Raw genomic sequence first — 16,046 nt, 5'->3', positions numbered from 1 at the left:
TTTAATTAAAATTAAATACAACTCTGAGAAAGCTAACTGACCATGGCTGAGAACTCCTGATCAGAACAAACTGTTCAGCAATTATTAGACCTCATGTGATGACAGGATGTGCAAAAGGCTCTGTCCTGGTCTGTTGTAAACATCACCTCTTCTAGCTGAAGCTCTTGTTAAACATACTTTAAAATGCTGCCTTTTAACAAAAGGCCACTTGGAGAAGAAAGAGCACTTTTAAAAGCTGGTTAATTTTCTCATTCCTTATTTGCTTTTTTGTTAAATAAGGGTGTTCCATTATACTTGGCAAGCACCTTGGCTGAAACAGTGGTCCCTTTATCTGGTTCATAATTGAAGTCTCTTCCATATTTTGTTTTTAAAGACAATGCTGTTGCTAGGTCACAGCCAAAGGGCTACACGTGTAGCTGACCTATTTTATCATGCAGGGCTGATGAGCACAGGGCAGGAACCATCCTCCATCCAATGGGAACAACCTGTGACACCTGTGAACCATCCTCCATCCAATGGGAACAACCTGTGACACGCTGCACTTTCTGCAGGCTGCTCTGCCCACACTCCTGCAGCTTGCCAAGGGAGAACCCAGCACCACACCCACAGCACCTTCACTTCCCAGCAGCGATTTCACTTTGCAGGGTCCTTACAAAACACTTTTGTCTCCACAAAGGGAATTCCTTCTACTTAATGAACCCCAGTGCCCAGCTGCACCCTGCAGTGGCCCATGGACACAGCCTGTTGTGAGAGCAGGGTCTGCACCAAAGCAGGCAGCAGAGCCTGCACAGTGCTGCCTGTACTCAGCACGGGCAGAAGACAAAGGCAATGAAGCACCATGCTGGGTTTAGCCACAACACTCAACTCTTCCCTTCCTTTTAGTGTAGAACACTCCCTTTGTACCCTTACAGGCTTCTTAAGTACTGTTAAGTTTCACATGTGTTAAAAAAAAAAAAAAAAAGCAAAAAAAAAGCAAAAAAGATACTTAATTTGTACAAGATGTGTTTGTATCACACTCCCCACCCACTGCTCTCCTCCAATCTCAACAAAAGCTGTACAGCCCTTGGGAGGGCAGCTGGTCACCCCCTGCCTCCAGCCCACAGCCCACTGCTGAGGCTGCATGAACTCCCAGGGACCCTGCCCAAGGACACAGTCCCTGTCCCTTGCCCAGGCGCCCATCCTGTGCCACACTGGAGGGACAGAGATCCTTGCTTTAGGCCAGTTGCAAACGTGCTACCTGCCAGAGGAGCAGGGATGGAAGAATCTGGAGGAACTAAAGCACTGTGGTAGGAAAAGCTGTAGGAGTTTGCCAGCAGCTTTATTGTAGTTAATTAGCTCCCTCTGGAACAGCTCTGATGGCAGGAAGAGAAATACATTCTGTTCTAGGGCTTGCTGCAACAGAGACCTGACCTGCACATTTTGTAACATCCCTCAGGAGCTACCTGGTCATGCTCCCAAAATCTGCTCGTGGAAGTGCTCCAGCCAGGCTCTTGGCTGAGGAAGCTGCAGGCTCACCTTCACTCCAGGCTGCTGGCAGTGCAAAGGGGCTCACACACACACTGCAGCTTTTCCTGGCTAAAACTTTGATAAAACACTAACTTGGGTCACTTATACTCCCAAAGTCGATTGTTTTTTTGAACAGAAATGGTTATGGACAGTGCTGTGTATTTGTGCAGTTTCATAGCCACCCCCTACATGTGATTTTTCCTGGGCGCAGGCTGCAGGACAGGACAGAAGGGAACTCTTGGGAGTCTCCTTGCAGGATGCTGCATCCCTTCCAGGAGAGCCTCTCATGCTTCCCTGAGCACCCTGTGTTAGGCAGTGACCCTCACAACTGCCCCAGCTGCAGCACAGCAGCTGCGCCTCATCGGGCAGGGTGTGTACAAAGCATCACAAACAGCCATTTTTGCTGGCCATGTTTTTATTTGTTTTTAGTTTTAAACAGGGGAGCCAATGATACATCCAGTATTTCAAAAAATCAGAAGGTAAAACAAATTTTTAAAAGACCGAGATGCTACATGCTATATTTAACCTAATTTTATTCATGCTTGCTTTGGAGGGGGGCTGGGAGTGGGACAGGAATCATTCGTAAAAACATACAGTAAAAACAAAATGTCTCACCATATAGAACTTTAACCTACAGTAATGTTGTACCTTAATTATTTCCATGCACACAACTAACATTACAAAATTTTTAAAAAATGAACACAATTAAGACTTCTAGGAGCATTTGATAATAAAGCAATTCCTAATTTCTTTTGTAGAGATCAAGCACCTCCAATTACAAATTCCTATACACAGTGAGTGCTTTACTTGAAATGAAAACTAAAAAATAAAAATAAAAATGTATTGGATAGCCTCAGAATAAGCCGATGTTAATATATATCCAGCTATGTAGGCAATAAAACCATAGTGCTAAACAAAAACTTTTATCTGAAAAGTAACTCAAAAATTGACTTTCTATAATTACAGAAATATACTTATTTGCTAAAATAAATAAAAGTGCTGCATATTAACACTTCACTATAAAGAATGCATACCAGAACATTTATAAATATTGAATGATTTTCAATAGGAATAGCTACTACAATAATGCTGGCTAAATAGAAGTGCATAATGAGAAGCACTATGGGTGGTTAATGTTTTGCCACATACTGCTGTTACCTTGAGGTAGATAACACATGCGTACCAAATTCTGCATTCATTTCAGTTGCTGCTGGTATCATGTGTCTAAGAAATGTGTAGAGTATGAAAAAACTCTAAAATACGCATGAATGAAAAAAATGTTTCGGGAAAAATAGATATTCTCATGCAATTATGTACAGTCTCACTGTGTAAATTTCAAGGCAAGGTTCTTTTTCTGCAAAACATGGACACTGTTTTACTGAGAGAATGTTTTTTTTTACTTGGTTTAGTGCATTTTTTTTGTTACCTCCTGCATTTTGCATTATTTTGCTCTATTCTTTAATTTTGTGTGCAAACGACATGCCAGTTTAAAAACAAAACTAACTCATGTATAGAAAGTAATTCTGGATTGTAAAAACAATGGTAAACAGAAAACTAACGAAATCCATACCAAAATTACACCATCTGATTCAAGTAAAAAAATTACTTACACTAGTAATAAAAAAAGACAAACACATCTCATGAATATAAAAGAAATGTCTGCTGAGTGTTTTAGTTTAGATGTTTCAGAATGCTGCTGTAGGTTTTGTGGGGAATCTGGGGAGATGATTTCATAGCAGAAGGCGTTAGCGTGGCCTGGATGGACTTGAGAGGCGAGCCAACAGGGCTGTGAAACTGAGGAATACCTATAGCCTCAAGCTGCTTGTTGAAGAGGAGTTCCCCACTGTTACTGAGAAAGCTCTCTTCTCTCTCCTTCTCCCCAAGCTTCCCCTCTTCTACTGGCTCAGGTTCTAGCATTTCAGCATCTTCTTTCTTACTAAAAAATTTGTCCAAATAACTGGTGTAAGTATTTTCTTTTTCAACTTGTTCATCTTTCCTTACCTCGCAACAGAACTGGTCTATGAGGAAGCATCCCTCCCCACCACTGACAAACTGACTGTCCCAAGAAGTTTGGTACAGAGCTTCTAACTGGGCCAAATTGGCCATTCCTTTCTCCTGCTTCTCTCTGCTCACCGACTTCGATATTATTCCTTTCAACTCTATCTGAGACACTGAACTATTCAAGTCATTTAATTTATCAACATCAGTAGACTCATGTTGTAAACTAAGCTGGATGGTTTCTGCTATAAAAGAATCAAAGTCAAACCCCTGATTCTTCTCCCTTTCTTTTTCAACAAGTTGCTGTGATGCTTCCTCAAGTGCTATCTGAGCTTTCACCAACCCATTCTTTTCACATTTAGACTTGCCTTTCTTGTCAGACTTATCTTTGCTTTGTTCCTTCCAGTTTGAAAGATCTATAATAAGCTTGGGCTCATAGTAATGGTTAACTTCACTGTCTCGCCAAACTAAATTATCTAGGTATGAAGAGGACCTCATTTTGTAATTACAAGTGTGACTACATTCCAGATCACAGTACTTGTTTTCGTGGTGATCTGAGTACTGCCAGCAAGGCTCAGTAGAGAAGTGGGTGTCAAAGGCAGGATCCTCCAGGTACTTTTCACGATCTCCGTCCAAATATTTGCGAGGATCCACTTGCACTTCTTCTTCATCAGTAACGTCAGAAAGAGCCCTTGGATCACGCTGAACTTCATCAGCTTCATAGTTATTATGAATAGGCCAGTCATGGTCTGAAAACTGACTGTCATGGTATCTGTAAAACAATTTCCTAAGGGTTAGCAGCTAAAAACAGTCCTCTGGCTCCCAAACAGAGACAGTCAAGTTTAGAAATGCCCTTACAAAATAATGACAGTTCAACACAAAGCTCTTCCTTAATCCAACTGGGTACCTCTTCCAGGTTTTTAATTTAATCTAGCAAAAAGAAACAGAATTATGTACAACAGCTCGCTCCATGTACAGAACTTTTTCTAAAGTGTGTTTAATTGACTTAAGATGACTACTGTGAAATCTCTTTACTACAATGTGCATTAAGCATTAGACAAAACAATCATAATTAAAACTCTCCTTAAACAAAATTTATTTTTAGAGAAGTATTTTGGGGAGGAAAAAATAATGGAAATATTAACTTTAGATTCTAGAGTCCTGAGTGCAACTCAGGAATCCATCAGCATATCCAAGTCGCATCTAATGGATTAAAAATCCAATGATATTGCTATAATAAAACAAGAAAATTTTATTCTCAGGTCAACTCAAGAGGAAGAAACATAGAAAAAGAAATAATGCCCATGAAGCAATGTCACTTCAAGCACAAAACCATCCAGTTATGTTACCACAGTAAGTGATAAATTTACCTTTCCCAATTATAAATATGGCTGTGACTTTCATCCATTAGCAGAATATCATCAACCTCATCTTCAATGTGAAAAGGATGACTTGAAATAGGCTCATCCGTTGGAAAGGAATAAATGCTCATATAAGGATGGGACAAAGCTTCTTCTGCTGTCAATCGATCCATGGGACTAAATGTCAAAATTTGCTCCAGAAAGTCCAGGGCTGTAGAATACAAGCTACCATTAAATGGGAAATTTCTGACATTTAGAACCTAACATTAAGGTGCAGTGCTTTGCTCTAGAGCCCTCCAGTTGTTTCCAAGTAGCTGCCTGTGAAGTATCAGCTACTGACAGCACAGTGCCAAATACGCATCCTGCAGCCATCAGAAAGATAGAGAAGTCAAATCTAAGATCAATCATAATTTAACTTAAAGCACAAAAAATTAGCAAGAGACAGAAAGCTTCAAGCTGAACCAGTATCCACCAATGGCTACCAGGAAACATTGCTGCCACTTTGGCTGGGAGACTCTCTTCTAAAAACATCTGAAAGACAGTCCTCCATTCCAATGTTCCCTTGTATTTAAAAGTCTCAAAACAGCAATTCCAGTGCAAATAGGTCCAGCAGAAATTCACAATTCTACTCTAAAGACAACCAAGCAGACATCATAAAAGTAAATTTCTTTTATTAGGGCAGAAGACAATCCTTCAGAGAACACAGATTCTTCTAAGTGAAACTTGCTTTTAACAATCACATGCCTGCACCTCAAAGCTGCACACTTCTTGATGATTTTAAAACATCAAAACATTGAATCAAGGATTTTTTCATTACTTACCTTCAGGACTGATGCCTGGAAGCAACTGAGTTAAAGGTTTGTGTGGCTCAGTCATATCATTTCTAATGTAAACTGGAATTACATTGAGAAGCTCCTGACGGTCCTCCTCATGTACGACAGGAATTGATTCTAGAATCAACTGCATCTGTTCAAGTTCATGTGCACCTGAGCACCAAAAGAAAACACAAGCTGCCATTTCAACTTTAAAAACATTTCTAATCCTTCTATATGAAAGGCATGTCAAAATTTTGTGCTCTGAGCAGCTATTTCCAGCAAAAGATTATAATCTCCTGCAACAGAGGAAAGGCTGAAGTTCTGAATTTAAATGATAATAAATCTGAAGAGCTCTCAAGAAATGCTGTGGCATATGAAGAATTACAGAGCTGCTACTCACAGATAAAGAGACCTAACATTAAGCTTTTGTAAGGGTGTTTTCACCATGGATGAGGTTCTCTACAGCAATACCCTTTTTATTATACACTCTATACTGCTATCCTCTCCTTTCAACTGATCCACCTCATTAATACAGTATCTGACCTCACTTGGAATTGTATGTCCCTCACTAATAAAAACAACAGTAGTTTAGCTGAAAGACATTTTGCAGGCCACAACCATTTGTATTAATATTCTACTCTGAAATCCTGCATTAACTGTCAAGTGCAAGACAAAAATCACCTGATGGTTACACAGAGTGATGCTCTTTTTGAAAATAGTACTCCATTATGATTGAAATTACAGTACTCTTTCAGCACTACCTGAAGTTTCCCTGGGTAAGAACAATAAGGGCCTACACAGCAGGTCAGTTTTGAATAATGAACAGCATCTATATTCAGTACTGGAGAACCCAGAAATACAACCTGCCAACTTCAGCTCGTTGTTCAGCCCCAAGGAGGATGTAGGGTCCTAGAGACTCAACTAGCAGATGAAATTATACAGGATTATTTGCATGCTAATGTTTCCTTCCTTCACCAAGCTGCTCTGGGCAATCACAAACAATACTGACGTATGTGACAACACATATAAAAATAAATGGGGCCAGCAAGAGACTCTATCATCTCCAAACTTCTCAGTTCCCTTCAGTGCCTGCACAGCACAGCAGTCTGCACTGCACATCCTATCACACACCTGACAGGTGACTTGAAAAGCTGAGGCAAAGTCACTGCAGAAAATCTGACAGAGCTCCCCAAATGAATCAGTACTGCTTTGTGTTAATCTCTTTACTGGACTGAAAGAGCTGTTTTGTTCTACTTCAGACTACAACAAATTACTTAATATGATCATCAGATGTTATATTGCTTGTAATTTGCTGGAAAATAGATTCTACTGGGTAATGAGTACCATCCTAAAAATTAATCAGCTTTCTGTCCACTATCAGGGAAATAACCATTGTAAAATATTCATTTAGAACAAAGAGGTAGAGAAGTTGTTTGGAAAAGCTACTGAATTCCACTGTCTCGACTTCCTTTCCCTCACTTGTTCCAGGTACTCTGCAATATTAATCTGTATTCTTCCTTCCCATTCTCATCAGCTTTCTGAACAGCAGGATTCCTAAGGGATGGTTCAGAAGGAGACAGGATGTTGCAATTAACCAAATCAAACCCTCCAAACAACTCTGCAAAGAACTATTCAGAGTCTCAGGGCAGAATAACTATCCTATCTCCAACCATCTTCCCTTTCCAAATGATGTCAAGAAATCCATTTTTCTTTGGATTAGAAAACCATGGCAATGCTAAATTTTCAGAGGGACACATCTACATCTAAAATATTTTTAAAGTATCTACTCAATGCAATTAGGGCATATAAACAAGCCTAGAAATTTAGGATTTTGGTGACTAAGACCAAGTTTTTAAACAGAATTCTAACTCTCTGCACAGCAATTGGGCCAATAAAAATTGTGACAAATACCAATGATACTCAAGGGAAAAAAAACCAAAATGCTGGCAGTTGTGATCAGTCTATGCTGAATGATGAAATCTGCAGACTTTCTCCCAGCCCAATAAATCTTGTATCAGCCAAGCATTTAATACTCTGGGGACATTACTCCAGTAGTTAGTAACTCAAAGAGTGAAAAACTCACTGCATGTTAAGAGAAGCCTCTGCATGTATTAATCACTGATTTATACTGAATAATGCTTTCAACTGACAGTTCTTAATGGGAAGAAGCTCTCAATTCCATTGCCTTTTCATGCAAAGCTAAGAATGACTGCAGAGGTGTGCTTCCAGTCCACAGTCCTTGTGTCTAAAGAAATGTGAACCTTGAAATGCAAGCTTAGCTCTCAGAAGTTTTATCTGTATTACTCCTATAATTCAGGCCAACAGGAGCAAATCCAAGAGAGAGCCTGAATGAGACAGCTGCTGCTGAGGCCCCAGGGAGCATGAAAATAAGCATTTCAGAGGTATTTCTGCAGTTTGCTCATCTGCTCCCATGGACTGAGTGCTTGTCAGCAGGTGGTGATCTCCTATAGTGCAAATAACAGTTTCACTTTACCTAAAATGCTCTAGTTTGTGCTCTGAGCTAGGTCAGCAACATGGTACAGGATTGGCTATCAAGAGAAGGGCTCCAAAAATTTCCTCCTGATCCTACCCAAAGCTCTAATATAAATGCACCCAATGAAACTAGATCATTGCTTCCTATCTTACTTGAAACAATTGAAAGTTGCACATTTCCTTGCTGTATTGCACTAAATTTTACACCTTTAAATCTATGCCCTTGGGGCTTAATGATTTAAAATATAGAGAAGCAAGAAGTGATTAGGTTGACTACATTAAAAAAATAAATTTTATGCATATGATACTCAGGGTATTCATAATCTTCAAATACTCCCTGGATATACCAATTCACACATGTATCAGAACAGTTCTTAAGCAACCAATAAATTTAGCTTAACACAATACAGACATATTTACCATGTATGACTTCTACAGTAAATTGTGATATTTATCTAAATATACACCAATAAAAGTAACAAAACTGAAATGTCTTCTGCTTTACAGATATATAATCTATAAATTGATGTAAGTGCACAATAATATAGCATATCCTGATAGTCAATGACTACTGATGTTAGCCACAAGAAACAATCTTTCCTGAGGAAGATAATTAAGCAGTGCCACTCCATTTATGAATACAACACTGATTTTATTCTACCCACCTGCAAAGAGGGTTTTCCCAGTCAGCATTTCAGCAAAGATGCAACCTGCAGCCCACATGTCAATGGCTTTAGTGTAGTTGTTAGGAGAAAGCAAAAGCCGGGGCGATCTGTACCATTTAGTAACCAATCCTTCAGAAAGATGGCCCTAATGAAATTAATTAAAAAATTTTATTAGATTTGGAAGACTTATGTTTTTAATTTATTTTTTAATGCACTACTAACAAGATTTTTTTAGTCTCAGAGTCCCAGGGATTATATTGTGTGCATTCTACTAAACCTTTCTACCTTTAAAAATATTTTATTAAGTGAACAGCAATCATATACAAATATGACACTATTTATTAGTCAAATGAGGTACTGCAGCAAAACTTTCTCATTCCCAGATGCCAAAAAAATGCAGAGATGATACTGAACTCTCTTGTGAAACATCTAGACCAGGAGGACAGTATCTCTAAACCAATCCCCCAAAGTAGCCACACTTGCACTATGAACGCACTACTTATAATCTTATATAAGGCTTCTATAATTAAATGTAACTAAATGTTGCTCTTAATCTCAGATTCTGTCTTCACTGTTAAAACCTTTGCTCTTCTGAACCCATTTAGTAAAAAAAAAATAAAAATTATGCTTGCAGTAGTTCTATCACCATGCTAAGGAGGCCCTCCACAGCATATCTACCTGTGCAAAAGGGAGAAATGCTATTTTAAGAGGGAACAGTTGTCAAAGCATCTCTTAGATATTCCCACTCTCTGCATACCTTGTGGGAATAATGAGGATCCATGATTCGTGCAAGACCAAAGTCACCAATCTTCAGCACCAAGTCTTCAGTATTAATGAAAAGATTAGCTGGTTTGAGATCTCTATGCAGAACATTTGCAGAGTGAATATACTTGAGCCCACGTAGCAGCTGGTACATGAAAAGTCTGGCATGATCTTCCAGTAAAGGGCCTTGCTCTAGCAAATTAGCCAGATCTGTCTCCATGTATTCCTGGACAATGTAAACACAGTTCAATTCTGTCAGGGAGCCCACATCATCTGTTAACTGGCTTCCACTGGGACCAAGAATTTCAAATACTTTGACAATGTTGTCGTGGTCAAGTCTTCTAATAATTTTGATCTCACGTAGAGCATGTTTAACACTCTGGGGATCTGTAAGGACAATTTTCTTGACAGCTACTCTTTTGTCACAGTCATTATCGACAGCAGAAAAAACTAAGCCGTTTCCACCACAGCCCAGTGGTTTTAAGTCCATATACCGAGAGCCCAGATCAAAACCATGAATGTTCATGAGACTTTCAAATTTTTCTGCCATTTTAAAATTCTTTACTTTTTTCCTCAAACTACTAAGCTTCTGTAAACACACGGAGACACTTCCACTGGTATCTGAAGGAAAGGTCTTAGAGAAAGGGAGAAGAAACACTTGGCTTTGACTGCAAGATGGTTTCTTGACACTCTCATTTCATTATAAGCCAGCCAGGCCTGTTGTGTCCCCTTGAATTTAGAGCCTGTAAGCTCTAGAACTCAAACCGAGCATAAGATCGAAAGATTGCAGCATTCATAGTTCAAGAAAGGTGCAGCATTTCTGCAGACATTAAAGAAAATACTCACAAGAAACTCAAACGGAATGAAATGACATACTATGCACTCAGCTCTACTGTGCTAATCTGGTTAACATTTAACAAAAATGTGAATAAATATGCACATAATAGGCTTCTATTAACATCCTCCTCCTCACAGTGCAGATACATTCAGTGTTGGACTGGTCCTGAGCAGCGTCATTCTATGGTGCTGGTAAGCACTAGTTTTTTTCCTTCTTCCTCCTTTTCTCTTCTTTGTTTACAGTCTAGTTAAATGGGAAACTGGCAGCTCTTGATTTACAAAAGATGCCTTCTGTTAATGATCAGGTGGCTCCAGCTCACCACAATCACAATCAAAGCTACCATCCATTTTACTCCGTGGCAACCTGAAAAGCAGAGAAAAATACATCAGTACCTCAGCACATACAAAAATCTTCCTCCTCCCCCAGCTCATTGAGTTATCCTAAATACACAACTTACTTTCTGTCCAGTTACCAAAAAAAAAAAAATCAATCATCAATAAAGCTAAACTAATCAGAAATTATATGTACCTTTCACACTTGTGGAAGAAAGCAATAATGACCAACCACCATTTTTTAAACATATATCGTGAACATTTTTGATGCATCTATTGAATTTATGGCACAAAACAAGAAATCCTCCCTAGTCTTAATATAGAGACTAACAAAGCAAACTTGCTTTGTTAAGAGCTGTTAAGAGACAAGCCAGAAGCAACAGCATCTATAGCATCTGTCAGCAAATTTTGAAATAATTCTTTTCACTAAACTTTTATTTGAAGACAAAATCAGGTTTAACTATTTCACCACAATAAGAGGTAAGTAGGTACTGGTCACACGAAAAGGGTGGTTTGTACACTCCCAGTATTTACTGAATATACAACACATATCCAATGCCACTTATAAAGCTTTAATCCTTGCGATTTGGGATAAAGCTTACCAATATCTCAAATAATAACTTTGCTTCTATAGACTCATTGTTACAGGAATCATAGGGGTAATTCTTACATATCTGATAAATATTATTGCTTTATCAATTTTTTCTATATTTATCCAACCTAGATTACAAAGAAAAACTAGCAGCAAGTACGTTTTACAGAGTCACTGACATGTTCTACAACCATTTCCCCTAACATATGGGCTCTTTCAGACATCATTTATTTTTTAATAGTGTAATGAATTCACCTACTATTATGAAAAACCAAACTGGCAATTTTCTCAATAAGTTCCCGTCAGCAACAGCAGAATGTAGTCATAAAGACCACATGGTGCATTTTTGTACAACATCTTCACTTCTTCTAAAAGCTCAAAAATGCCACAACGGGAAGAGTCAGAGGTGTATGTTACACAGTGTGGTAAGCTTTGGGCAATTCCACTACAAGTCACTTGAATGTTCTTCCCCAACATGTAGAGGTCACATCAAACCACTAAGTGTCTCCTGTCCAATCTCAGATTGAACATTTCAGCTCTTCCCTAAATGTGAAGGTCACCACACAATCCCAACACTTCAGAATTAATTATATGAATGTTTTCCTTTAAAACAGTGCTAGCCTTTCAGTGGGACGACTGGGAGGAAGCAAAACAAGTCTCCTTGCTCCTAGCACCAGCAAGAGCAGCTGACAGGTTATTAACATATTTTAAATAATGGCCTCAATTCACTAAAGCAATCAGAACAGTACAGCAAAAAAGAAAAAAAAAGAAAGAAAGGCACACTGGCAATGAGAAACAAGACTTTCAACACATTTAAATATTACCCTTCCCTTGGCTCAAGCCAGACTGTCATCAAGACACAGCCCCAATGCCCAGCCTTGCTCCCCCTGCCACACACCACCTGCCCCCAGCTATGTGGGCAGAACACAGGGATGCTATCCTCTGCTCAGTTTTTCTTTTTAAATAGAGATCACCAAATGAAGTATTTCTGAACTGAAGAGCATTGAGCTGCCCTCTACTGATGTGGTATACCCTACCACAAGGGTGATCTTCAGAGCTTTTTTTACTCAGCACATGGAACTTAAGATTGCCTTAAGATTCCTTTCTTTGTGCTTTGGCAAGAGTCCTAATCTTAAACAGTGCTTTACAAAAGTTATTATAGTCTCAGTACAAACACAATGAGGTAACACCACTACTTTTCCCCAAACCATCTTGAATTTTTAGCAATACCAAGACACTACAGTGAGGACCCCTTTTAAAATACCTGTGAATTTATTTAAAGAACAATAGTAAAACTTATCCTAAAGAAGACAGCACCAGTGACTATCCAACTCTGCTCACAACTGTAAAACCCAGATGTCTAGCCTCTTGATTTTTAACATTTTTAAACTTGAAAGTATTTTCTCACTCACATATACCACTTTCAGGTTCACTCATTCTGAGCTGCTGCCAGCACAACAGTTCACATCACCCCATTCACCTTTCACTCGGACATCCCACCATTTGTTACAGAAATTAAAATTTGTACCAATACTTCAAATATCACAATAACTTGAGGTCCAAGGCCTCTGTTCAATTACCCTGCATTAAGGTGTATTTTACATCCTTGGGACCATCTACAACCAGTTGTATTCTGCCTCATAATTAGGCTTTTGTTTCACTACTGATGTCTTCAACATGCAGCAATACTGAAACTGTTTGCACCAGCTGCGTGACACATCTGGAAACTCTCTTTTAGCTAGTGCCATTAAACAGCCCAGGAACAGATTCAAAACTATGCCCATCAGCAGCCAAGATTAAGATCTACCATCTCTTTACCATAACTCAGATCTTACCCCCTGCTGCCATGAGTGAATGCAGCAACAAAATGCTTCAGGGAGAAAGGGAACTATGGCCAACTCCTGAAGTAGGAGCCCTGCAATTTTCACTCTGTATCTCTGAAATGATGCATTTTTAATCATCCGTTTACACTTATCCTTCCACCAGGTGTCCACTAATTACAGTGTTTTCAGAGAGCCTGCAATGATCTTCACAACCAGACTGATTTAGCTAAGAAAACAAATGCTAACAACATAAGCAACCAACCTGGTGCAGCCTTCATTTGACCTGATCCTGCTCCAAGCTTCCTATCTGCGAACAAATTGCTTAATCCCATGTTCTAACCACTTTAAACATATAATGGACTACTGTATAAAAAAGGGGGGGTTTATCATCCCAGTTTGTGCTGAACAGGCTATTGACGCAGGCACTGACATTTTCAGCTAGGCTGCCACCTTGCCACGATGTCCAGGTTTTTTAGAAGTGGTACTTTCACTCCTCCTTCACACAAAGTTTAAAGAGTGAAACACAAAGACACCGCTTTCTTAAGTGGTTTATAACTATGGTTTTAAAAGGGGTCAGTTCCTGGGAGGGGGTAACAGAAGTGACCCACAGAAGGGCTTTGAAATCATCCCCAGTGACGATCACCACACTCGACTGGCCTCAGGCATTGCGCAAGCAGCCCCTTCAAACCACGTTCAACTCCCGCACGTGGATTTATCACAGCTTTCAGGAAACAGGATGTGCACCGAAATAGTCAGGTATGAGATGTTTACTTTGTCAGAAATACAAATAAGACTGAAAGATACCAGTTAATTTGATTATGCTGACCATATAATGATCAAATTATTACTCACAGGAGAAAGACCGAGCATGACTAACGATATATTATACAACGTGCTAAGTACTATCCCTTTGACTAAAAAATACGGGGCACAGAACTTTTTTTTTAGATCAGCCACGTTGCAGTCAGTAGGCAGAGTGAGTCATCGTCCAACTCACGAAACTGCTGCTTTCTAAAGCCTCCTACTTGCTCCCCACACTGTTTAGGGAACTCGGTGCTGGCAGTAAGCAAATGTTACTATTAGTTTATAAATCTTCTGAAGGATCTGTAAAAACACACAAGAACCCAGTGTACTTTTTTGTATCGTGTTTAAAAATGGTTTGGCTCTCCCTTTAGATAATAATAATGAAAACTCCCCAGAAGAAGCCCACCATCAGCTAATCACAGCCTTCTGCACCTCTGCAGACCTGCTACCATCTGCTGTTCCATTGAACAGGTAACCATTCAAGAGTGAATTCGAGATAACAACCACACAAGCAAAAACTGAGCTTGAGCTGAAATGAAAGTTCCCATTTTAGCTTTAGAGCACACAATCTTCTGAACGCAACTGCCAAACCAAAATGCACCTCTATTTTAAGCCACCGCTTTCCGGAATTTGTAACTGGTTTATTAACACATAATGCTGTGACGGCGTTGTTTTTATATACACACACACATCTATATAAAACGCTTGCTGGCAACAGCACCAGCCATACGACAACACTGCGACCGCCGCCTCTTTTTCCACAACACAATTAACAGCCATTGTCAGGCAGACCCCAAACGGCACTGAATTAGCCAGAAAAAGAGACACATCCTACAGACGCCAAGCGAGAGCATCCCGCCTGCCTAGGCAAGGGTACCTGTTCCCCGCATCCCAAAACTCGGCCAGTCTCTCTTCAAGCCATTTCCGTCGGATGTTTCAAGCTACTTATTACGAGCATTAAGTCACTTTTCCCTCAAAAGGTTCCCGGAGCCTGGGGGCAGCAGGAGCGAGGGGTACCTGTGCCCTATGTGGTTCGCATCGCAGAACCGCGCCGAACGCAGCAGCCAAACTTCCGCGGGCAGGGGATGGCCGGGCCCCCCCGGCCAAGGACATCCTTCCTCCCGCCGCCCCGGGCCGAGCAGCCGAGCCCGCCTGCGCCACTGCCCCGGGCCGAGGGAACCGCTCCCGCCGTGCCGCGGGGCCAGCCCGGCCCCGGCCCCCACCGAGCAGCCCTACCTTCAAACGCCCTTCAGGCCGCGCCCGCCGCCCCCGGCACAGGCGGCCCCGGGCCCGGCGCCGCACCGCCGGCAGCGCCCCCCGCGCGGCCGCCCCCGCCCGCCCGGTCAGCGCCCGCTCGCCCCGCTCGGCCCCGCGGCCGCCGCACTGCGGAGGGGCCGGGCCGGGCCCGGGCGGAGGGAGCGGAGCGGGCCGGGGGCGCCGCTGCCGCCGCCGGGCGGGACGGAGGGAACAAAGCGCCTTTGTGCGGCGAGGCCGGGCCCGCGCGTGCGGCGGCCGAGACCCCCGCGCCCCCCGCCCCTCGCACTCACGGGCCTTCCCAGGCTCATCGGGGGTGCGCTGCTCACACGGCCGAACCCCGCGGCCCCGCCACCGGCCCTCGCCCGGCGCCCGCCCGCCTCGCCGCAGTTGCCGCTGCCGCAGCCGCCGCCATGTAACCCGGCGCGGAGGGCAGGGAGGGGCGGCGCGGCGGCGGCTCCGCCCGCCAGGGGCGGCCCCGGGTGGCCCTCGGGGACGGGGGCGGGACAGGGACAGGGACAGGGACGGCAGCGGAGCAGCTGCCGGGTGTCGGTGCGGGGTACGCTCAGCCGTGCAGCCGACCCCGTCCCCGCTGGGCGGCCGCGCGACATGCGCTCGCTCACCTCACCGCCTCGCCTGTGGGCCCTAGACACGGCGCTGCCGCCGTGCCCCGCTGGCCCGAGGGGTTCAGCAGTCTTGAAGCACGGTTGGGTCACACGCAGCCCGCAAAGGCGGCCGGTGGAGCGCTGTGCACCGAAGGGAGCTCTGCTCGCCCCGGTGGCCTCTGCGGCAGCCAGAGCAGC

General features: G+C 42.2%; 1 protein-coding gene across 1 annotated transcript; it reads right to left on the bottom strand.

Moving 5' to 3' along the window:
- Window positions 1-1,903: 1,903 nt before the first annotated feature.
- On the bottom strand, window positions 1,904-15,667 carry MAPK6 (mitogen-activated protein kinase 6). The gene is made up of 6 exons (XM_054272602.1): window positions 15,537-15,667; window positions 9,596-10,801; window positions 8,839-8,983; window positions 5,687-5,851; window positions 4,875-5,076; window positions 1,904-4,276 (listed from the first exon to the last, which is right to left on the bottom strand). The coding sequence occupies exons 2-6, from the start codon at window positions 10,148-10,150 to the stop codon at window positions 3,178-3,180; spliced, it is 2,166 nt and encodes a 721-aa protein (XP_054128577.1). The 5' UTR covers window positions 10,151-10,801; window positions 15,537-15,667; the 3' UTR covers window positions 1,904-3,177.
- Window positions 15,668-16,046: the final 379 nt, after the last annotated feature.

This window comes from Melozone crissalis, unplaced genomic scaffold (genome assembly GCF_028551555.1).
Source record: "Melozone crissalis strain CALT ecotype California unplaced genomic scaffold, PUWL_Pcris_2 ptg000014l_1, whole genome shotgun sequence".
Lineage (NCBI taxonomy): Eukaryota > Metazoa > Chordata > Aves > Passeriformes > Passerellidae > Melozone > Melozone crissalis.
This window is presented reverse-complemented; position numbering and strand designations above follow the sequence as displayed.

Excerpts from the sequence above, each read along its gene's own strand:
- MAPK6 (XM_054272602.1), bottom strand. The coding sequence starts at position 10,150 with ATGGCAGAAAAATTTGAAAGTCTCATGAACATTCATGGTTTTGATCTG. Across the intron at positions 8,984-9,595 it reads ATCCTCATTATTCCCACAAG|GGCCATCTTTCTGAAGGATT; the intron begins GTATGCAGAGAG and ends TAATTTCATTAG. Across the intron at positions 4,277-4,874 it reads CATATTTATAATTGGGAAAG|ATACCATGACAGTCAGTTTT; the intron begins GTAAATTTATCA and ends ATTGTTTTACAG.